Here is a 24,521-nt window from a genome sequence, read left to right as displayed (position 1 = left end):
TGTTCCAACTGGAGAGGAAATCAGAGCATTTTCTCATCTTCATAAGCGCCATAGATGTTTTAGTAATCCTAGGTAAAGCATTTCTCGTTCTATCCAAAGCAGACAAAACTGTGATATATTTTAACTTAACGCAAAAATAACAAAGCAGAAATTTGTAACTACACTGACTGTAATTATCGCCGAAATATGTCGAAAAATTCATACGGCGCGCCATGAATACGATTCAAGGCGTAGCCAGCGAGTGCTGGGGGAGCTAAACCTATCGTAGATAATGAAGTGCCACGGTATATTCAGTGGCCGATGTGGTTAGCACACCAGCGTGGCGCAATGACCCAGGAGCCTCTCACCAATGCGGTTGCTCTGAGTTCAAGTCCAGCTCATGCTGGCTTCCTCTCCGGGCGTACGTGGGAAGGTCTTTCAGCTACCTGCGGATGGTACTGGGCAAAACACCAATGAAATAAATAGATAAAATAGTGTGCATCAAATGTGTGTAAAGTAAACATTAAAAGCTATAAGAAATTGGCACAAATGGCGACATAAGTTTAAGTGAAGCATTAACCCCTCTTGACTCGTAAAGAGATGATCGAACCTGATGAATAGTCTTACATCACCAAAATTAAAAACCAACATATTTTAATCGATTTGTCATGTTTATTTGGCATTGTGCATTTTACGGTGCTTTGGTGAACTAAAATGGCAGGATTATGTGAGCAAAACCTACAAGAATTTGTGGAATTTAAAATAGTATCACAGCGCAATTGTTGTCAGATGCACTGGCATGACTACAGTGAAACCTGACGGACTTGGTGGTGAAGGGAGCTGGCCAGCAACTCCCTTACTGTCACTGATAGGTGGAACGCTGGGGAAAATAATTATGTAGTCGATGGCATTGGTGGGAGCGTTAGCACAGTTATAGGATTGTTGTAATCAATAGTCTTCCCCTCATACTCTCCAGATAGACAATTGGCTACCATTGTTCAAGTACTATCTCCAGTCTGTACCAAAATCTAAGTATTTCATATAGTGATGTCAAGAAAAATTATTTGTACCCTTTTAATACAGTAACTCACCAAATCTGACCGGACAGCAACGTGAGGCAGAATACATGGAATTTATTGTTCATGTAACTTTATATAGGGGCCGTACAGAGCCATGTAAGCCAATAAGCTGTATATTTTCTTTCTGCGGCAATGCAGTAATAAATAGAGAATGAAAACTGAAGAGAATGCTTTCCACGAGTCAAATCGTATCGCTTTGCAACGGACCATGTACTCTCCGTCCACATACCGGTAGATCATTTAATTACATCCTACTGCGTTATTTATTCCAAAAACCGAAGTCCTATCTGTTAACTATTTATTGATTTTTTCTTTTAAATGGAGATGAATAATGAATCAAATATGTTTTCGCTACAAATCTGCCTAGCGGAATAACCGTGGATTGTGTGCCGTGTTTGTGAAAGCAATTTGAAAACATGCACGCAGCTTAGTAGGCCTACTCTCGCGCTCTGAACACACATTGATTACACGTAGGCCTAATATTACGCATGCATATATCAGGCACATCAAAGCAGAAAACCAAACGTATTGCACTGTACACGGTATAGAGAATGGTGGCTGACTTTTAAAATGTTTAGGAACAATTGTCAACGCAAGCAGATGTTATCGGAAAATACACGGCTGACTATATTGACGTTGTAGACTGAATGGAAGGCACACATGGCACATGTTGCCAATACGGTGGAATGAGCACTATATGTATATAACATGACAGCTAGCATCCTGATGCCTATATAAGAGTTTAAGCTTCGCAAGCATGAATAATGTCCTTTATCAATCTATCATTTCAGACTGACAACAAATGTAACTGCACATGTACAAATTATGCCCTCGTTCTCACGCAGGCGTAATTTGATGTGTGGAATTGTCACAGTGTATATATTTTCAAGGTGGCTCTTCCAAATCAGACAAAAGTAACCCGAGGCCTATAGGAACACAAAGTTTACATAATTATATGTTATTTGTCGTGAGCACAAGACTATATTTGCGGGTGGAAGGAAAGCGGAGCATTCATGTGGGAAGATATTTGCCGGGCCTGTTCAGCGGCAGTCGTCTCCGACCCCTCCGCGTACGTATATATACATATATGTTTACATATATGTATATACTAGTAATATAGACAAGCTCAGCAGATCCTATAGGGCTTGCGTCCTAAGAGGAAAAACCAGCGAGTGCGGGTGTTGCCGGTTTAGAGCTGTAAATAACTCCGGCCTCTCTACACGGGCTTTGTGGTTTTCCACTGATCCTGCTGTAGTGAGACAGCAACGTTAAGCTTCCGTACTATCGCTCAATCTCACTTATAGGCTTCAGTCGGCCGACTCAACCTTGTGTGGAGCTGAGTGGAGACCAGAGTGCTGTGGTGGTATGGGGCCTGTATACCAGCTTGTGGACGAGCAGCCAAGCGCCGGGACATGTCAGAATAAGCCCGCATTAGCTCTATACTGAGGCGACTGTCAACCATGTAGATTTTCGCTACACATGACTACGCTGGCAGATCTTTTTGAACGGCTTATAGTCACTGACAATAATTCTTAAGAGAGAGCCTCCGGGCGATAGAAAAGCTCGGGTGTATTTCGGGGGGAATGCATACCAGTAGCGAGATGTGCAGACAGCCAGGTCGTCCATACCAACGCTAATTGGACTTACATTAACCGTGTGGTTTTCGAGGAGTCCTGGTGCAGGGGCAGTCCCAATGCAATGCGATCCATGGGGGAATGGGGATTATACATTTCGGCCACTATTCTCTTAGGTAAGTCTGATGTCCATATAGGGCGCCTAACCATCTATATATGCTATCGAAAGTACCAGGTTTGCTGTATGTCCACATTACGGTCGTTCCCCCAGTATAAACTACTATAGTACGAGGTCGCAAATAATAAATGCCCATTAAGACAGTAATACATATCTACACGTACATTCAGTAGGCCGGGTGTTTAGACTGAATTAAGGCTGCGTATCACCCCCAGGAAGATGTGCTCAGAGAGGTACATGTATATAGCCAGCTATTCGGCAGGTGGTCTCTCATCATCGTTATCAGACCGTCAGAACTGACCTAGTATTTATTTAACAATATGTTACGGTTGTGTTCCTGGAAGATCGATAAATAGATTGTCTACAAATTATTGTTAAATATACTAGTGTCTGTGTACATGTATGTGTATATATGAAAATGCAGGCTTGGTTGGTAACTAGAACATGACCCCTTATTTGATGTTGTCATTAACGAGTCTAATGCATGTCATGGCCAGGGCTTACACATATAGACGGTCTAATGCATGGCAGAACGCTTGGTTCGAGTGGCTAACTGTGAAAGCCAAGGGTGTTTCTTAATTGCGAATGAGAAAACTGTCGAAAAAAATTCCCCGTCCTTAACAGTGAAATCCTATCTATTACTATACGCCCAAAATACCGTTATATGTCAAGCTAGGCTGAACTAAGAAGGCCGAACTAAGGCTATACGTACTCGTCGCTGAGTGTGAAACCGTATAGGTAGCGCAGCATCGGATCTGGCATGGTAGCCTTTCACTTCACTATATATATATATATATATATATATATATATATATATATATATATACTGTCCTGTTTGTAATAAACAGTCATAGCGGATTTTTTGACTTATAGCGACACCCAGTGTCACTGATATCCCGTCTTCTCGCCCTGTTTACGTAGATGGGAGTTATAAGTCGATGGCGAAGTACTGTAGGTGTTAATTGAATGTTTTTAGCCTACAGCTGTCAACATACTTCACCCACACCTCTTTACCTGGTAGTCACTATACACGTACATTATACACGTATACTCACACATGTTCCGTACACCACATCGGTCATGCATGTAACATAAAAATGGAATCCGTCCTGACGCACATGTACATCTGCGGCAGTGACAACTGTGGAGTGCTATAAGCTATAAGAGTTACGTGCATGTTTACATGCAACACATTCACATCAATAAATAACACTGCTGTTGTGAAACCCTGCCCTTAGAATACTAAAGTTAAGTCATCGGCACCGAAGAAAACTTAACACTTTGTCCATCTTTAACTCGTTTGTTTGCTAGGGATTTAGCGTCGCCGTCATTATGCCATGGCGACGCTTCCTAATATAGAAAACAGCACTCGGGGAAGGAGCACACTCACGCGTTTATATGTATATGTATATGTATACACAATATACATCAAAACCGATCAAAAGCAACTACTTTTGATACTTTTAAGCCCAAATAATAGGCCTACCATTTTTAATAACGCATAAATCGATGCGTCGAAAAAGACATTTCGTATACCAGCTGTCTACCAATGAGCAAGATGCAAGGGAAATTCCCAAAACGATGCTTAGCACAAACTACCCAAAAACTAAGAAAGTATATAAAGTACAAAAGTAGGACAGAGTCATACAAAGAGAAGCGGTCAGCAGTTGTCAGTGATGCAGGAAAGGTATGTTTTAGGTGACTGACTGAAATCAGTATTCAGATCATGTACCATGCTAGATTATAAGTTGTCGATAACAAAATATTATCTCAATTGCGCTTTGATTGCAACTGTTCATATATCAAAGTGGCGATCTAATTCAACACGATAAATACACCCCACCCCAACCCCCACCCCCACCCCCCCACCCCCCTGGCTGCGGCTTGAACGGAATTATCAGATCATCAATATACCGTTTAGTGAATGAGAAAGAAGGATTTTCTCACACTAAGGGTGAATCTAAGCTACATCTTCGACATTCGTATAACATTCCTAAACCAAAACGCGGCATTTAGTGTGGACAAGTTTACTTCCCATTTCGAAAAAAAATCGTAAAACACCAGTCTCCAAAGGAATAGCCTATGTATTAAACAATACATAAATGGTAAGTAAAACAGGGAAGACAGTCGATATAATCTAAATATGATATTCATGTTGCAAATTCGTTGTCCGTGAATAATTTCCAGGTCTAATGCAAATATAGGTATCTCAGTCGCGCTGTGATTGCAACTGTTCATAAACGCATCATGTTTATGCAGTAAACACGCATGTTTTTATTGCCCCTAGCTCCGGGTTAAGCGGAATTAGACACAGCTGTGGCAAAAATACATACTAACCTTGTAGTGAATGGCACAGTGCACAATAAAACAGTGCACAGTGTCATTCTGGATTATGATAGAAGCGACGTGACTGAAGTCCAAGCTACGAAAAGGTGTCTGAAATAATGACAGAGATAAAATCAAAGGAGCTTAGGTCGTTGTTGTGCAAATTAATCTATGTAGTGATGGGCTACTACTAAAGTTGCCATGATGTGGCTGATCAGGCTCAGAGAAAATAACCTTTGTGCGGTTAAACGAACGCCATTTAATCTCAAGGGACGTCACTCTGCTCCGTTAGAGAATATCTTATTACCCTAACGGTAACACCGTTATGGCAGCGTGTTAACTCACCGAAAAATTTATATCCCCTCTCCCTCACATGCATTTGATCTCAAGCAAAATTAAACGATACAAAAGACTACAAGCATCGACGGCAGGGTGATAATGGCAAATGGTCACACTTAAGCGGTGAAATCCGGTCTGTTGTTGGATCTAACAACATTAGGCTTTATTATTAACACTAGAACAGAATGTGGTATATGCAGTATACAAAGGCATTACACCATAGGGCAGCACGTTTTTGTGTGGCTCATATACTCTATGTATAGAGATAAAAGGTGCAATTGTGCTATAAATGTTGACGTAGAAGATTTGCGTAATAGTCGAAGAATGGCTGATTGTTCGTCATATCGCCCTGTTCACTTACCCTATGCTAGAGTGTTACGGAAGTGCTCATTGAAGGTGAGAGGACAACTTACAGGCATGCACATACATGTGCAACGCATCACCGTGTTGAAATGTAATCAAATGAAAGCACCTTCCTTTTGTGCTGACTGTGAGTTCAATTATACGCTGTGTTATACATCTGTGCAGGTACTGGATTCTAGGAGCCGGTGCAGTTGAATTAAGTTATAAAAAAATATAAAAATTTAAATTACAAGGGAAGATAGTTGAAGATGCATCTTATTTAGCAGTTTATGCACCTAAACGACCGACTCGAATAAGCATGACCTTAAGTTATATAGATACAGTAAATTTAACTTTTTTAATATAATTTATTGTTTCAGTGCTTCTTCTACAAATTCAACGGGTGCTATCTCAAGACGACTACTCAGGTAAGTGACGGATAAGTGATTAAATGTGCGTGTTGTGTGCGTGTTTCTTGACCTTTGAAGTGCGGTTATGTGGTGTTAGTCACAAAATGACACTGAACTGGTACATTAATGAAAGATACGAGCAAACATCTAAACGCACAACCTTTGTTAAATTTAACTGAAAGATATTCTAGGAATATCGGGATTAGCAAACGGGTTAAGTAACGTTTGTACATCTACAGACAGAATCACAATTTGCGCTGATTGACAACTGTGGAGCTTAAACATAATATTGTTCTGCCATGAATGATTAGCAACGTCTCAAGTAATGTGAAAAGCCGCCAGTAAATGAAGAGCTGGTCTGCATGGTGAATTTAAAACCGTTACAGTGCTTATGCGTCATGTTATGGAGTAAAACGATCTGAGAACGTCAACACCAGGCTATTCCACTTGTTCCTCATTATTGATTGTGACGGTACACACGGGCTTAACAATGTGTTAAGTTCGCCTGAGCGAGGGTATGCGGGAAAATTTCTGTAGAACCATCGGGTAGTTCACAATACAGGAAAGTAGCACTACTTCCCGTTTTGGCTGTATAGCCAATAACTTGGATGCATAGCTTACACCCATCTAGTACATGTCAACTCGCAGACCAATCGAGGTTGAAAAGATGTGCAATGTACAATTAATATCATCGAATAAAAAAATGCATAACGCTACTCAAATTCCTCCAGGCCTCCATAACGACTTGGGTGACGCAAACGTACTGTCGTCGTCTTCTTTGACAGTGCTGTTTGATTAGTATTATTTGTTTTCATTTCATTTTTTTGTTGTTTTTTTCTATTCGTCTGATGCTCCTTTTCCCTTCTCTGTTCACGTAACCGCGTATGGGATAAAGATCTTCACCTAAACAACTACGACTTTAATACAGAAAATTACACCATAGTATGTAACATTCGAAACGCATATGCAAGTTAAGTATTCGGATTAAAGCTTGCTTTGAGGCTTGAATGTAGCTTTTAGATTACACTTATATCAATGATGCAGGATAATCTACATTTGCTTTGATCTTAGATTTATAGCCATTATAGAGGTAATCACAAATCAACTGTCCCACTTTGTTCATTGTCGCAGTGCTATACTACATACTGTCTTGTTGCAATGATATCCCTGAGGGTATCCTTACTTATTGGGAGAATGTTGCTTTGAAGATGTTTTGTTCGTGTGGGGATGATAAACATATGAAATTTTACTTTTGACTTTATTCCCAACTTCCAAGGACGCCAATCATTATTAGGTAAGCAGATGTTCTAATGGTTCCCCTTTCGTGCCTTGCCATGACCCCAGTGAGTTCTGTCTGTGCTGACTTTACTGTATCCTTCCACACCTGTGATTCCTCTCTCTATAGAAGCTGTCTGTGTCTCCCTTGTAGATCTGGTAGTAGTGCAATGTTTGTAAGCAGTAGCTTTCTGCCGTTAATGTAAATGTTACTCTCTCCATCTAAACATGTATATGAGACAAGTCCCTTTGTGACTCTTGCCAAGATGAAATAAAAAGCCCCTGATATGTTTTTCATTGGTGTTTGTGAACCTCTCCTCTAAACCCGGATACTCTCTGTGAAACATGTATATTTTAGCTCTGTGATTTGTGGCATGTAAATTTAATGTTAAAGGCCACTCTTTTTCATATCAACAATACCATTAATTCAATCAGATACTATTCAATATCATGGTCTCTAATTTACATATAGGAATTCACAAGAACACTTACATCACAGATAACATTTTTTACGTGTCCATATATTTATGTCAACAAATGAATGAAGAAATGAAAACAAAATTAGTATTTTATTTCTTTCCTATAGACATGACAGTGCATATAAGCAACGTTACGTATCCTACTCTAGGCCTGATTGCAGTGTCGTCCTGGTTACACTCCAGAAAGCCACAGTACAACTGCTCCATCACGACTGCCGATTCGTATGTAACAGGAAATAAGTGTTCAATAATACATGTAAATATTTGATAGGCCGTGGGATTTCCAAGTAGACACGTATGATTGATTCTGGTTTAGGCCCTAGACGAATATGACGAATTTGCGTTCATAGGGGGGAGTTTTAGATAAACCCAAATTTGTTTCGATCGTAAACGTTCGTGTGCTAATGAACAGGCAACTACAGTGGCGCAGGAAATAGGGGAAATGAGGACAAACCCTCGCATTTAAAAAAAAGTAGGGGTGGGGATGCTTCACATTTTCTGCCTCTCACCTTTCAATCATATTTAAGAAAGCTTGACATTTATCTGAAATTTATCAGCTATACTGTTCAATGATTTTGTTATATTTATTCCAAAAGATCGTAATTTACAATATCGTGCAATGTAACGCTGTAGTCGACTGGTGTGAAGACTATGCACTTCTACCTCCTTGTCATGATCCCCTTGTCTTATACAGCATATCATATCTAGGCCAAACAAAACTCAGTGCACTATTCGCCCTATTTCAAATCATGTTCTCAGCAAGGCCATAAAACAACTAAACAGTTGTCTCCATGAAGCAATGCCTGTAGGTTTTCTCGCACTAAGTACATAAGAATATCAGATTTACATTGATTTATACTGAATTCCCATTTGATAACTTCATATGCATTTGTTTTAATTATTGCCCAAATATATATAACAAGCATTGCTTAGTTTGTGTAAATTATTGTGGCTAAATTTGTGTTGTAAGAAAATAAGTAGAAAGATTTTAGAAGCGATCTGGTAATTAAATTTGTGCCATGACTTCATCACTTTGAGGATTAAAACCTGATTGGTTGGAATACCGCCGTCCCCTCCCCCCCCCCCGCCCCATCCGAAAAATTCAAATGTCACCCACTCAAAGCAACTTTCCCCAACCTTGAATTAGATAATTTATAATACCGAGAAATTATGTTTAAAGTTCCACTATGGGTCGTAACGACCAATGTGACGTAAACATACTATAGCCGTCTATGGTAACAACAGCTGAAGAGACCATGACAGAAAATAGATCTCGTGTTCCAGTGCATTTCTCAATGGTTCGGCTGCGGTTTACGTCAGGAAATGTGTCAGGTGTCTGGTAAGGTGCAGTGGTTTTCTATGGACTCGACCTGGGTCCTCCACTTTCAAACATGACAGCCGTCATATATTAAGTGTAACATTCGTGAGTTTCTGGACGGTGTTCATCACTAATACACGGATAAATATTGTAAGATATGAGGTATGTAAATCATGTAGTAAGCGCAACTTTTGCCGTGCTACTGTGTTTCATACACTAATGCTATTTAAGGCGACATGTACCAAATACATCGTAATCTTTGATTCACATACTCTTCAAAACGCTCACACTTTGTTCTACTTTTTCATCACAAAGATTTGCACATACACCCAGCTACAGTTTTCCAGAGAGCTAAACTCCTGCTGCTCGACAAATCTTCTTGCTTTTCAGTCGTGCAGGAATTCAGTTATGGCTCTGTTAACCTTGAAACAAATGTTTCCACGAAGAAAGCTTAACACAAAGATAAAACATTACCATGCTCCAAGAATGAAATAACACCCCGTTTTCCTCCATTGTCAAAAAGGAAATGTTTCTCCTGGTTTACACTTGTTAATAAGAGTAGGATGAATCTAAAAATGACAGTAGCTTTATTTAAGCTCTCCTCTGTCAGTTTTCTTCATTAATTATTACGTATTTGTAAGCATGTTTTCAACACCTGCGTTTTAATCTTATTTTAATCTTTGATTACTGGTGGGTAATCAAAGAAAGTTTATCTCTAATATACATCTACATAAAAGACCATCACCTTTATGGCACACCTTTTTCAGGTAAGCAACATAAAACTTTTAAGCTGAATAATTTTTAAAAAATATATACGGTCATTATAATGCCCTGGTAGGCGGATCTCCAGCTTTTTATGAGAGTGTGTGTCAAGCTGTAGTATACACTGCATGCATGCATAGCATAAGACGGGATGTCTCCTGTCTCCTATACTATAAACTAGGGGATGGCTGTTTCGGGTGTTTTTATGTCCTCAACGCAAGACCTTGTGGCGTCAGGACTGCGTCATTGAATTAGTTATGAATGTTTTTGATCAAACAAAACATCCGTGCATATGGGTTATTTAATTATTTATTGTTTCATTTGTGAATCGCGAGTAGAAAAAAAAAATATATATATATGATGATGACACAAGAAATGGGGCAGTGAATCATGTGGGAACCACCATTGCCGTCCTTCTCTGGAAACAATGAGAGATGACTCCAAAAGGTATCTGCTAAATATACATTGATGTTTAGATAATAATCTTCTAACGCGTGTTAATTGTGTTTATTTAAGTTGATTTCTATATATAGCCACTTTTGAATGTGATCTCGCCATTGACGTCATTACAATGAACTTAGCATTAGAAAAATTACTCCCTGCTAGCGGTGCATATAACATCCTGGACACTTCCACTATAGACTTGTTCCAACAGGTGTTCTACGCAAATACATTTATAGTACTAACTTTGTTTAGTTTTTATTGGGAAAAGAGAATGTGAATTCTCAGTATTTTAAGAGGGGAATACTAGTCACGGGCAAATAATAGAGAAAACGTGACAAGAATCACCTCACTACATATAGCGACTAAACACACTGAGCTGAACCCTGTACACGCATATATATGTATATTCCTTATTTATGCTCAACGTCCCTAACTGTTTCCCTCTCCTCCCACAAACTCCGTGCCAGAAAATAGTAGTTCAGCTTAAGATTTCACACCACTGCAGTATCTGAGTAAGCAGCCTGTGTTAACCTTCATGTGCTCGTAGTAAACGCTCTCTCATCTCCCTCGTGGTTTACTTAGCACCTTTTTATTATTTTCATTGCACAACATTCTCACACTAAACCTAAAAAGCTTTTGAGAGTTCTTTTACAGATTAAATCTTTCAACTACACTTTTGATGAATATAAAAACTACATGTACAGATGTAATGTTCGATGAAAAGTGTGACCTTGTGAGAACATGAGTTCTTGTGATGATCTAACAAAAACTATGTGATTTAAGAAGAAATGAGAGAACGGACATGCTGAAGCTGTTGCTTACATGAAAACGAAGCCATTTTGTTCAAAGCCTAGCTGTCGCTTTTGAGTGCTAACATGGACCACTTTTATGTTACATGTAACATAAACACATGCTACATTTGCGAGGATTATACTCTATTGCGTCGCGCTGTTCTGGCTATCAAATGTTCCCTGTCCTTTAGACCTCAGTGGACTACATGTTTTTTTTTATCTGGTCCGCCTCACTCACATGGTAGACACGCATTCAACATGGGTCATCGGCAGGATGGAATTACCGGCAGGATATCCCCATTCACTGTTCATCGTTACTAAAAATCCAGTGATGGTGACAGACAATTGACTGTACAGTAGTGAATTACAATTGTGACTGTCAGAGATAACAAAGACACTGTACAGTTGAACGTATAATGCGAAAATACGCGTTTACACATTCAAACAAGTCTTAGTCGATCTGCGCCACGTTAAAAAGACAGCAAACTTTTCCATCCGATTTGAAAACGATAGGCACGCTATACTGATGGAGAAAGTCTCAGGCTTGATGACATAAAGACCCATTTGTGTTGCTGTTTGTTTGGAACCTAAACAAAATCTCCCATGTTTGTTAGATTTTAAGTTCTGTACAGGTTGTACCTCCTTGATAGCATTCGAACGAGTATACTCGATGATCATTTTCACAATTACTTCTTCTCTACAGCCCTGGCCACGCCTTGTAAAATGCATCAGTTAATCCCGCTAAGCTAAGCTACAATTTGAAATGCTTGCTGCTTGCAGTCGTATATGTGTTTTTTCATTGGCAATCACAAATTGTCAAATAGAGATACCAGTCTCATGTTCAAGCAGTTATGGGTCCAAGCTGTCGCTTTTTCCAGCCTCCCTAACAGCTTTATGTTGCTTTTGTGTCTGTGGGTGATGTAAATAGTCTCTGATTTCAGTAATAAATTGATTAGCGGGCGACGGAGTGTCTGCAATGCTGAAACAGCCAGATTATGCATGCATACAGGGCAAGAGTCACGCAGAAACGCATTTATTGTCGACGGTAGACTAAGATGACTGTATGGGATATGCTTCAATTTGGACAATTCCCAATATAACTCGTTAGAAGCCAATGGTTCAAACGTTAGGGACGTTATAAATACAGCACATATCTATTCCCAATAAATTATATAAAGACGTACATCAAAGTCCGTAATCCGTCATCATTTGGTTTTGGCACCGATTATCTAATCGAGGCATCTATTTCATTGTGGTTTGCTGTACAGTACAGTATTATACACAGTCCATTTTCCTCTGAGAAAGTTAGTTAACTTTCAGCTCCTCAGCTCCTCTTGATCTTTATTTTAAGATTGTTGAACCTTGGTTCTGCACTGGATGTAAGGCTGAAATAGCTTGTTAGTCATCTGATCTCATGTCATAATCCTGCTGATCAACAAATAACATCATTTATATTTGGTGAAACGCTGTGAATCCCCCAAAAACTGTTTGCCGAGTTATAAATACCACATGCTCGCCTGGAGAAAAGCTTGTGCCATATGCAGACTGAGTATATGAGCGGGGAAGCAGATAATTGTCCCTGGATAATCAACTTATATTTACGACAATTATCGAACCACAGTCCACGTAAGTTTCGTGATACTGCCGTGTGTCAGTTTGACAGCAGGTTGATGTTACACCATTTCACTTCTCAATCTGACAACGTATAATCGTGATGATTGCAAGAGTTAAACCATGACACATGCCAAGTTCCAAATTGGATATTGGAACGTATTGGAAATCTGTGTGATTTCATTGTGTGATAGTTGTGTAACCGTGTATCTGACCGTTAATTCATAACAGTGTACTATGGAACCGCTGTTTGATCGATTAGTTATTCGTACTCAAAGAAAATGTAATCGAATGGCGATGGCAAAGGTATTGTCAGCAGAACGGAGATGATATTTCCGGAATGTGCTTACGTTGCATTCTGGATTGTCACAGACAGTATTATAATATACATATAGTTATTTTGTATTTAGCATTTGTATTCATAGAGATTGGAATGTAAATATGATACAGACGCATTGCTGGCCAGTAACATTGCAGCGATAGCAGTTATTAAATTAATGAATCTAATTATTATCAGTCTCAGGTATGTAATTAGTTCTACTTGTTTTGGACAATTAAGGTATCGTTTATTTACGCTGGTGTAGAATAGCTAAATCAAATGCTTTTTTTTTCGAAACACTAAATTTAGACAACAACTTAAATTTTTCTGTACGCGCTTGTGTTTTGTTGTACTATCACTGATTTAACAATGGCAACGATCATTATATAACGGGTTTTGTGATGTCAAACATTGAAGGAAGATTTTCCTATAATGCTAACTCAAATTCAGTATTTCGCAAAGGTGTTCTGTATGAAACGAAGCTGTCCAACATTGCAATGAAGATGTCCAACATTGTACCAAGAATTTTCGCATTACCGGGCGATGTTCTACACGTATATTACACGAGAATGTGCAACATTGAACGAATGTTTTCAACATCGCATACAGAGGTCCAGTATTGCACGGTTACCCTTATCGTAACATTTGATAAGCAAAGACACTGAGCGCCACACACATGCTGATATTAGAGCTGAGTGAGCTGGTTCGTCAACCGTAGATGAATCCGACCGACGGGACAATTCCAGTCCATTGCTGGTTCTTCTGCCACAGGGTTGATATATCTGCTTTGATAAGCTACTCGTTGGTAGGCTGGGAGGCTATTCGAATATTTAACAAGTTGCAGTTCTTTACCACTGCTGTGGACAAAGTCTGTGGCATGATGGGATAAGGCACGTAGCTGCCAGTCTGTCATTTCCGTGCATAGACCGTTTGCTGGCACTGCTTGCCAGAGGGTCTGAAATCTGTACAGCTAGCAGAGTGGGCGAGTGGAGATAATTCTTCAGACGGCGGAAGTCTGTGTGGATGTGCTGTTGATGTTCATTTAATGATGAGATCCATTGTCTGCCCTGGCCTTCACTCAACTAAATCCCAGCCGGGGTCATGCGTAGTCTCTGTGACTTGTACACTCAATCGATCCTCGCATTTCTACATGATTCCCTATCGATTTTCTCACACCAAGCTACCATCGAATACGAACCTTTTAAGACCTTGTGATTTTGGTCACAATTGCAAAATCAGGTCTTCTTGTCACACATTACTTGCTGTTTCTGTGTGCACTCGTTTCATATAAAGTTCAGGAAAATGAATTCGACACTGTGTACCCTTGAAGGCGCAGAAAGGGCCTGAGATTCTGAAAACACCTGCGCGACATTTATATCCCAGATAAACCGCCAAAATATGCTGACAATCCGCATTATATTAACCCTCGGTGTCCCTCCTCATGAACATGTAAGCATTGTTGAAGGTCAGTGCGAATGCTTGTTGAAAAAAACAAGTGGAAACTCGAAATATGACCGTTCTTCAAAAATACTTTGAATGGAAATTCATTTTCTCCATGCAGTTGTTGGCCATTTCTGAATTTTAAATTTGAATGAAGAATCTATAAGAGAAAGGAAACAAAATACAGCGTTATGTCTTTAACCATTGCAAATGATTTCTCGTACCTGGTTGAACTATACATTAGGTAAGGTTATAGTTAGATGTAGGCGTCCACTAGCCAATATAGGCTTTATTTATAGGCTGCTTAGGTATTTTAAGGTCATTTTTATATCTCGAACAAACTGTACTGTTTATATGAAACGGATTTGGTCATCATCGCGAACAGGATTCAAAACTATTAGCGGAAGATGGCCTGTTGTCGCTGATGGCTCCAAATACCTGTTGACTTTGAGTGGTAAATATTTATATATTTCCATTCCTACACCTCTTCCCAGTTCAGGCACCAATCGGTTGATTCTTCTACCAGAATAAACTACTCTGTCAGAAACACATTTCCTTTCGTACCCGGAAGAACGGGTCTTGCATGCACAATGAGACACTGAGGCTTTCAGCTTGCCGCTAGGGTCAGGCAGCACAGAGGTCTTGGGACCTAACAGAACGAATATTTACTTTCCCTTCAGAATCATCCTTGAAAGCTTAATTTACATGTAAACACCAAGAACACGTGATATGGTTATGTGTGTAATGCCGTGGACATCTTAAAAATGTTAAACATAATTCATAGCACGAAAAGCATTGTGCATTGAAGGGTTTAAGTCAAAGTTCTAACTTCAAAGGCTCTCCAACGATTTCCTGACTGTGCACTAAACGAGTACGATATCACTACATCTGACAAAGGGTTTATACGGCGTATTATGCTCTCCCTTTGATTATCTATTACGAACGCAGTGGACATAGCAGTTTGCTCAGACCGCTGTCAAGTGGAACAGAAGAACTGAGGAATTTCAATAGGAGGGTTGAAAATTATATCATTCTTATGGTAACAATAAAACATCAACAAGAAGGCTGTCAAAAAGTTGTTGGCATAGTCGATCGGCTGGTTCGGATGAGGCTTTACGTTTATAGATTTGGTGACAAAAGTGTTCACTGCACTATACCACTGTCATCTAAGTCAAAAAGTATCCAGTACTGCTTTAAACAAATACATAAATGAAAAATACTTTTCTGGAATTAATCTGGTTTCAAAAGAAAAAATCGTAATGATCTTTTGAAAAGCTTACAATATTTCTTAATGTATTTTTAGATAACTGTCGTTCATCATTTTCTATAATCAACACCGCATCCGCAACTTTATAATAAAGATGTAAATATGTATCCAGATTTTGGTTAGTATGTCATAGTGGTCATTGTGCCAAAGGTTTTGAAGTCAATGAACGTCAATTAAGCATTTAGCAGTTATTAGTTATCAGTTTAAGAGTTATCTGTTGATGAAACTTATTTGGAATTTATATGTTTTGGATTATTCGTGGTTTAACCAATCCTTCTGACGTCAGTATTACGATAGTCATTGTAGAGATGTTAGGTAAGTCTTGATGTTTCATTCTCTCAGCCAAAGCTATGTTGTTTAAACCATGTGCTGCTTGTTGCGTGAGTGATGTTCACTAGAGTGCAAAATGAATAATGTCCTGAAGGGTCCTGTGGCGTGTTTGTGGTCAAATGAGGCACAATTATTAGATTCACAACTCCACCGCAGTGTCAGTTATCTAGAGGGTAAAATAGTTTAGGTGCGCTGAACTGTTGATTGTTCGCCTTTACTAAGGCGATCTAAGTGATGCAACATGCATGCTGTATTTTATGAGTCATCTTATAAACAAATTACACTAGGCGTGAGAGTACAACTGCGAGCTCACGTCATGACAGTAGAGGGTGTGCCAGACGAATCGCATCTTTGGTAAATGCTGATGTAAGTGCTGTTATGTCCGACACAAGTCGCACTGAAACTCTTTAGCAGCTGTGTCTGCTGACTAGACGGCGCTGTGCGAACTGTTATTATGTATCGATTTACTCTTCACGATACCTGACATTTAACTGTAGTCCTTTGACAAAGAAATCAATAAGAGACATGAAAGGACCGAGACTGTCAACACACACAAAGTTGTTTACCACGCGGAAATATCGTCAGAACTGTAGACCGATGAAAAGATCATTAAATATGCTTGGACATTTCGATAAAATGTTTATGACAATAGCAATATTTCAATAACAACATACGGTAACTCACTCCGGACAGGTACTGTCGCGGAGAACAATACGCACAGAGATACGAGTAGTTGATCCGTAACATGGCACCAGTAGGATCTTGACCACAGTTTAACGTGCTTGACATAGACTGGCACTGCTTTCCATGCAGTGAATCGCTGACACTCAGTATCTTAATTATCACTCATCTATCCCTGATATGTTTTTGAAACCTATCAGGCGTGTACTGTATTTGGATTCTTTGTTTGTCTTTGATGTTTAAATGTATTAATAACTAATTTAAATGATTAATTCTGTCAGCCATTTGCAAGTGCTAAGTTTATGAAGCTTGGGGAGTTTGTCCACATACTCAAATGTACAGACACAGTAGTTCATGCCTTAGTACACTGCTTGTCTCAACAGTAAATGTGTCACGGCTGGCCCCTTTGAAGTGCGATCGTTTGATCTTCATTACTATTTCACCATATTGCAACACAGATATTTCGCAAACAGCTGTTCGTGTGAATATCGCCTAGCAGACTCGTTCGCGTTGATATATAAGTGCAGATTTTTACTACACCAAACATTAAAAGGTCCGTTATTATCATAATACTTTAATCCCTATAACAGCACTATAGCAGTACTTTGGTATCTAATACAAAAACAGAAGAATTCAATAAATTTAGAGAATACCCGTTTAAAAATTTTTACCAGTTTTACAATTTAAGACTGTGAAATGAAAACCTCTTAACAAGGTAAAACCTTCTCTCGAATATTGGGTCTTTCCAACTGCCCACAATACACTCTGAACGCCTTCCATTAAATGGACTTTTCAATGAAACACAGCATTCTCAGTTTAGTCGCACGAGAAAAAATGAATAACGTTTTTCAAGCAGCAAAAGCTAATGTTTCTCCACACTATAAGCCGTTAAAAACTTCCAGCGAATCGAAATATCGGCTGTTCACGGCTGAGTGTGGTCTAAATTCGTCCCTGGTATGAAGCAATAAATGAAAACAGCACATTGCCCGAGATCACACGCCGCCCACACGCTGAAGTAACCTTAAGCCTTACATCACAGGCACTAGAATAAAACATTAATATATTTTAAATAAACATTAAATATGAGACCCTAAATCATTTAATTTATGGATATTTGGGGTCACCTATTTTGTTCTTTAACGTTATACTCAAGAAATTTCCACTTATACGAAAGATGCTAGTATTATGGAGGGTGGGGGGGGGGGGGCAGGAGTGCACGGGATAAACCACCAATCTTTGATAAGTTACGTACAAACTTTCTCAGGTGTTACGTATACCATGTTTTTAATGAATGTCTGACAGTGCAAACAGCGAGATAACGACTGTCGGTAGCTTACTGTCTGCCCAACTAACAGTTAAAGGCATAGATTTCGACGTTGATTAGTTGACAGTGGAAAAGGGGTTCCCCAGGTTAAACTCTTCAGCTTTTGTCACGCTAGAATAAATCTACCATAGCCTGGACTAGCCAATATGAAACGTTTCTCTATCCCTTTAAAGTGGGGCAGTTTCGGAAAAGATCGGAATTGAAACCGTGTCTTGTATTTCCTAGCGGCTGAAAGTGGCACATCCTAACAATTCCGCCTAGATCCGCTCCCATTTGGGGAAGTGATATGAGACGTGTAACTGCTTGAAGGAAATAAATGTGAAGTCAGATAAGTAATGCAGTCTATATTCATTATTGCTGCTAATATCTGGAAAGCTGTCACTTTTTAAGACAGGACATTTTCATAACGATGTGATTCAAAACTACCATGAGCATACTAATCGTTTCCTTGAACCTTAATTCAGTTGCGTAAATGGTTGCATGAGGAAAATTGCAGTTTTAGCATTCCTGCTTTTGTACAAAACTTCTACCTTATGGGACATATTAGACGGTTGTCAGTTTATTTGTGTTTTAGAAGAAGAGGTGATTTCCACTAACATGCTTAAGTGATGTCCACGTTGTGTATACGCTCCGCAACACTCCAATGCTATACACATTCTAATGAAATCGACCCGGAGTTTGAATCCAATGCCCGGGATATTAGTCTCCGCAGGGAACGTCTAGAAATTTCCAATTCTGTACGCCACTTGCTCTATGCGCCTGTAATCACATTTTCACCACAATACCAGACTGTTTAAATTCAATATTGGATACACTTGGCACCACGGATGGCAATGGTACATCCAGTCTATCAAATTTAGTAGAGCTGTTGAATCAAAGTGAGATAACGCAAGAAGTTGTCGCCGTCGAAAATTAGGTGACTGGAAGATTGGCCTTGTGACCTTTGCCATGGGTTTACCTGACGCCACTGGATCTACATATGTTAACAAAAGGCGCATCACCTGCTCGTCTAACATTCTGCTACTTGCCCTGGCGTAGTTTACCGCGCCATATGTCGATTATTATGTGCTGAATGGATGGAAGTAGTATGACTGAGAAACCGTCGCTTGTATAGATTAAAAACACCAGATTAAAAGTCTTTTATTACGAATACCTACATCTAGCTAACATATATATATATATATATATATATATATATATATATATATATATATATATATATATATATATATATATACGATCTCTAACTGACGGTTCCTTATACAAACGTCTAGAGATGAAAACTTCCTAAGCACAAGCGCTGGAGTGTCTCGGACGACTTTATCCCTCTCGCTCTTTGCAAATCCAATAAAAGATACATGTACATTTCTTTCTCAATCAGGTTGTCATGGTTATGAAAAAGATCAAAAGTCTGCTCTCAGTAATTAGTGTCTGCCATCGGGTACATTCATTTGTCTTCGGCAAGGTCGATCACGATGGAACTCGTTATTATTGGCCGAACTATCATAGTTGTGTCAATGCCGTTCTGTTTGCATGACCTAAAGGGGAATTTTCAATTAATACTGATGGTCCCTCATGATTGCCAGTAAGAAACCACTATTTGCCTCGTGGGTGGAAATTGTGACATCAACTATGGTTTTATTTGATCGATTTTATTTGCGAATCTGTAAGACCTCCCGCTCGTCTGCTTTTCGAACACATTACCATTTATGTTTTTCTTGACCTTTCTTATGCCAACCGTTCGTTTTTGTTATTCTGTTGCAAATGGGCAGAAATCAACGAAAATGTTCCTCGTCTGTACCACAGTTGGCACTAAAGCGATCTCTGGATTTTGTGGTTTTGGGGAAATTTAAACACAACCTTCAGTGGTAATCAGTCAATACTTCCACTACAGACATGCTGGCTAGATTGCTTATCGTTCTGTAAGCAAAAAACATCACAAACAGACATCGCACATAGGAGAGAGGTTACAACATGTTTTCTAATTAAAACGTGTGGAAATCTATGCCATTCGCATTCTCTGATTTCACGGTTGGACATATATCTCTTGATTTCTAGACATTTTCAGACGTAGAGGAGCCCATCATCGGTTAATGCTCAGATTTTTTCTTGAAATTAATATGTTATCATTCGCATTATCTGGCATTTGTGTATCCCTTTTCTCTTGTACTCTGTTTAGCAACTAGACGGTAGTAACTTTTACTGGATATATATGTATTGAGGATGATATATCGACAATCATAAATATATCCCAAGTCGCTTTTGTTCTCAGAATGTCGTTAGAGATATTGATATGAAGTACATCTGCTGTTCATTATGGCACTTGCATTTGCGCTAAAAAAAAATATACTGGTCATTTGACAGTAGTTAAAATATTTGATTGTTGCTGTCAGTGTTGGCCATTGAAGTGTACACCAAAGACGAAATAATTGCCCCATAACACTATTTACTCTCGAAGGTCTCAATAATTCCCTTACGATGTTGCCTTTCAGCCTCTTAACGCTCTGTCTTGGCACCATGACCACCAAGGTTTAATGTGGTGTGCTATTCCTGCATAAGATGGTAGAAAGTAATATATAGTGCCGGGACACAGACCATGCATTATCTGATTCACTGGTATAGATGATGTATAGATCCCACGTGCGAGCGTTTCCATGAAACAGAACCTTAGCACTAACGAGTAAATGGTATATAACTATTAAATTGTCTAGTTTACAAATGAAGTGATTCGTTGCCAGGTTACCAATAACATTATCCAAAACGTGTACGTTAACGGCACGGCGTAGCAAATTTTAAGCCCCAACTTCACCCAGTGCTTAATTTGTAGGGCATAGTTTGAACCACTGCCTGATGGGAGTTGGGATCATTATACAAAAATGAGTGTTTCGCAGGGTTTATTGCTAATTACGTTTACAGCTCTTTCCACCTAATGGATTACCATACAAAAGGTTCCACTAATCTACCAGGATTTTTTCGTTTGTTTCAGAACCAATAACATGTTATTTCTGCTTCGGAAAAGCTGGGAACAGTACTTGTGCCGATCCGATAGACGTCAACAACCCACACGTGGTGAAGAGGGAATGTCTAACTGGCGTCTGCGTCAAATGGACACGTTACAGAAAAGGTGGGCTATAGACATGATCACGCATTCTACAACTTTTATTTTCATGGGTGTCATATCTTGTTCGGCACCATTGTTCCACTCTCACACTCTTTATTTATATGTTTTGTGTATCTTAATCCTATGGCCTTTCATAAACTGTATAAAGCCTAAAAACAGGTTCGCATGGCGTAATTTGAAGTTTCGACTTGTGAAATGAAGAAAAAAACAAAGTATTTCTTATAATGTACAGAAAAGTACAAATGGCATCGTGTGTGTTGAGTTTTTGAAAATGTGCTGTCATATACTGACATACAAGCAGAGAAGTTTACTAAATTTCAAAGTGATGTCATTATTACCTTTTTAATATGTTAGGCATACTCAGGGTTCGCAATAATTGTTAAAGTGAAACAAAATGCCAACGTCGGCGATTTGAACACTAATGCTAAAATGCACGATACATTTGCACGATCCGATTTACTCTACCTTGAGAGTACAGATACTAAGTACTTATTATTAAATAAATAGTCACTTAATTTTATCGAACTCAAGTAATGACTAGTTGGAAGTTAGGAGTGGATTGTGTGGCTAGGCTTCCATTTCAGTCATTCTCCTAAAATATACCTTGCGTCTTTGCAACATCATTGAAAACTGTTGATTGCTTCTCTTTGCATGATTTCGTACTATATTTACTTTTTTTAGTGGTTTGTGTTAACCGTCGTTTTGGGAATTGGCCTTGTGACCTAGAGCGTCCATCGTGCTTGACAGCTGCTATGCGAATAACTGTTTCTACGCATGTATACATCTGGTTACTTTTGTTTCAGGCATACTGTACATGGAGAGAACCTGTTCTAACGAACTGAACTTTCACATCACGATGATTGACGGAGTGTGTCGGACAGAGCGTAACGGAAACGGGTATCTGTGTATGTGTGGAAAACACCTGTGTAACAGCGGATGGAAGACTGCACACCATCCGCGCGTGCACTACTTACCTGTGCTGTTAACGGGGATATTTGTACTAAAATACTGGACATCTTTGTGGGATGGGACGTGCGAGACGGACCATTGATGACGTCACATGATTAGACACTGGACGGGCCTAGTTGGCACCTGGTCTGTTATTGCTTGTTTATGCGCATGTCAGTCATATGGTCACGTGCAGTTGACAGGAGGTTGTGTCAGACTGAAACTCTATATCACGTACTCAACGAGTCTAAGCTTTGAGAAAAGCAATCCAGATTTCCATAAAAAGAAGACGGAATGATAAGCTTTCGTCTCAGTACCGAGGCGCTGGCCGTAGCGGCGACCTCTCAAAACTAAATCTATGCAATTGCGTTTGTGCCAGGTTTTACTGTCACTCAGGATGTTAACTGGTCTGTGAGCAAATGGTCAACCCGCCGTGATAGCTGTAGTAGTTGTAGTTGTTATAGTCTATTTATTTTATTCAATGATTTTATATTCAGCTGTCTGTAAAATCAAACAGTTGAATATAGGCGACTCTCTAAAAGAAATACACTATAACAGACTTAGTGTGGGTTTACTACATAGCCAAAGGCATGTGGAACACACAGTCGTGTGCGGGCAAAAAAGACGGCAGAACAGTATTGGCAGATTTGGCGCAGTAATTTATCTATGGTAGTGGCACCCACTTTCCTTGTTGCCTGCCCTCTCCCCACTCTTGTATATTGACACCTTACTCAAATTAACCATGTAATAATGACGGCGACAGATTATGGCTTGTGTTCAACCGAGCACCCGGGGATTCGTCATCTTTTACCGTCAGTTATGCGAGCTAACAAGCGTCAGATCTGACAACGTTTGATGATTTAACACGAACACACCGTAGATATGATATTGCAAGATCGAGGATGGTCAAATCCGCCAGGTGACGCGACGTCCAGCTGATGACATGGCTGTCATTGAAATGTTCTTACAAGTATTAACAAGACGCATTAATCTGAGGCGTGACGTTTATAGTTGACGGTCTGCCATCTTAACTTATAAACAAATGAAACTTGATTATTCTTTGCTTTGTACCTATCTGAATAGTGTTGGGAGCTAGTAATCTATATCCCCGAACTATTCTAAAGTGCGAATCCTCAGGAATGATCGGAAATCTCAGCGGTGTGTTGTCTTGGGCCAAAAGTTGGTCTGTATGTCTGTTTTATGCAGCTGGTGTGTGCAATGGAAACCTCCTTATCACAAGTGTGACAGTGTTCTCTACAAACAGATCTATACCGCGATCTTTTTGCACATCGTTTATCAATACCTTTCTTCTATACAGATGCAATTAATCGTATTGGAGACCGGGTTTCTTCCATTGTATTATCCCAAGATGTTTTCTTATACCACGTAAGCCTTCTATGCGAAAACTGATTGTTATACGGTTGATTTTTTTTATATCCCCGTTCTATATCTCCGGGCTTTTTTTCAAAAACATTTGCTATGCATGCCTGTGTGAATTATATAATCAGTGATCTCGATCTTTTCTCATATTCTGTACATTCACATTTCTTTGTGCCTTTCAAAACCGAATATGACACAGTTGCTTTTTTCCACCGCTTTAGTGAACAGATCTCGACCTTCAGTATAGCAGTCCGATATTTGTACAGATTCCCTTTTTACACGAACACAGGTAGACTTAGATATTGTATGAATGCATCGACACAGTATTTTCACAAGAAGATGATTTCTGCTGTGACTTTGGGTTGTGGACAGACCACAGTTTACTGCATGTAATCTTAACAGACATATAGTCACCTTATATTTGATACACATAATAATGTTAAATAGTCATGATAAACTTTGCCCTGTGTTATTTTGGGGGTACTTCGAATGTGCCCTGATCAAGTTTTTGATTGCTACCTTGTAAATTGTTCAGAATTATTGTAAATTTCAAGGTAAATAAAAGTTACTGAAATCACGCGTTATATGTTTTTTTCTTAACAACCAGAACAAGAGCGTAGAATTAAAACATGATTGATGTCATGAAGGATAGCCAACTGTTGTAATGTGGCATTGATATTATGAACAACCAGAACAAAGACATAGAATTAAAACATGATTGACGTCATGAAGCATAGCCAACTGTTGTAATGTGGGATATTATGAACAACCAGAACAAAGACATAGAATTAAAACATCATTATAC

At 39.2% G+C, this 24,521-nt stretch overlaps 1 protein-coding gene across 1 annotated transcript; it reads left to right on the top strand.

Moving 5' to 3' along the window:
- The first annotated feature begins 2,350 nt into the window (after positions 1-2,350).
- LOC135479525 (UPAR/Ly6 domain-containing protein qvr-like) lies at positions 2,351-24,295 on the top strand. Its single transcript, XM_064759400.1, has 4 exons — positions 2,351-2,808; positions 6,197-6,244; positions 21,254-21,391; positions 22,192-24,295. Exons 1-4 carry the CDS (start codon positions 2,757-2,759, stop codon positions 22,437-22,439), a joined length of 486 nt encoding a protein of 161 aa, XP_064615470.1. The 5' UTR covers positions 2,351-2,756; the 3' UTR covers positions 22,440-24,295.
- Positions 24,296-24,521: the final 226 nt, after the last annotated feature.

Source organism: Liolophura sinensis, chromosome 1, assembly GCF_032854445.1.
Source record: "Liolophura sinensis isolate JHLJ2023 chromosome 1, CUHK_Ljap_v2, whole genome shotgun sequence".
Classification (NCBI taxonomy): domain Eukaryota; kingdom Metazoa; phylum Mollusca; class Polyplacophora; order Chitonida; family Chitonidae; genus Liolophura; species Liolophura sinensis.
This window is presented reverse-complemented; position numbering and strand designations above follow the sequence as displayed.

Bases quoted from the DNA above. Each gene is read 5' to 3' on its own strand.
- LOC135479525 (XM_064759400.1), top strand. From the start codon at position 2,757: ATGCGATCCATGGGGGAATGGGGATTATACATTTCGGCCACTATTCTC. The intron at 6,245-21,253 runs GTAAGTGACGGA...CGTTTGTTTCAG, and splicing joins ATCTCAAGACGACTACTCAG to AACCAATAACATGTTATTTC. The intron at 21,392-22,191 runs GTGGGCTATAGA...CTTTTGTTTCAG, and splicing joins ATGGACACGTTACAGAAAAG to GCATACTGTACATGGAGAGA.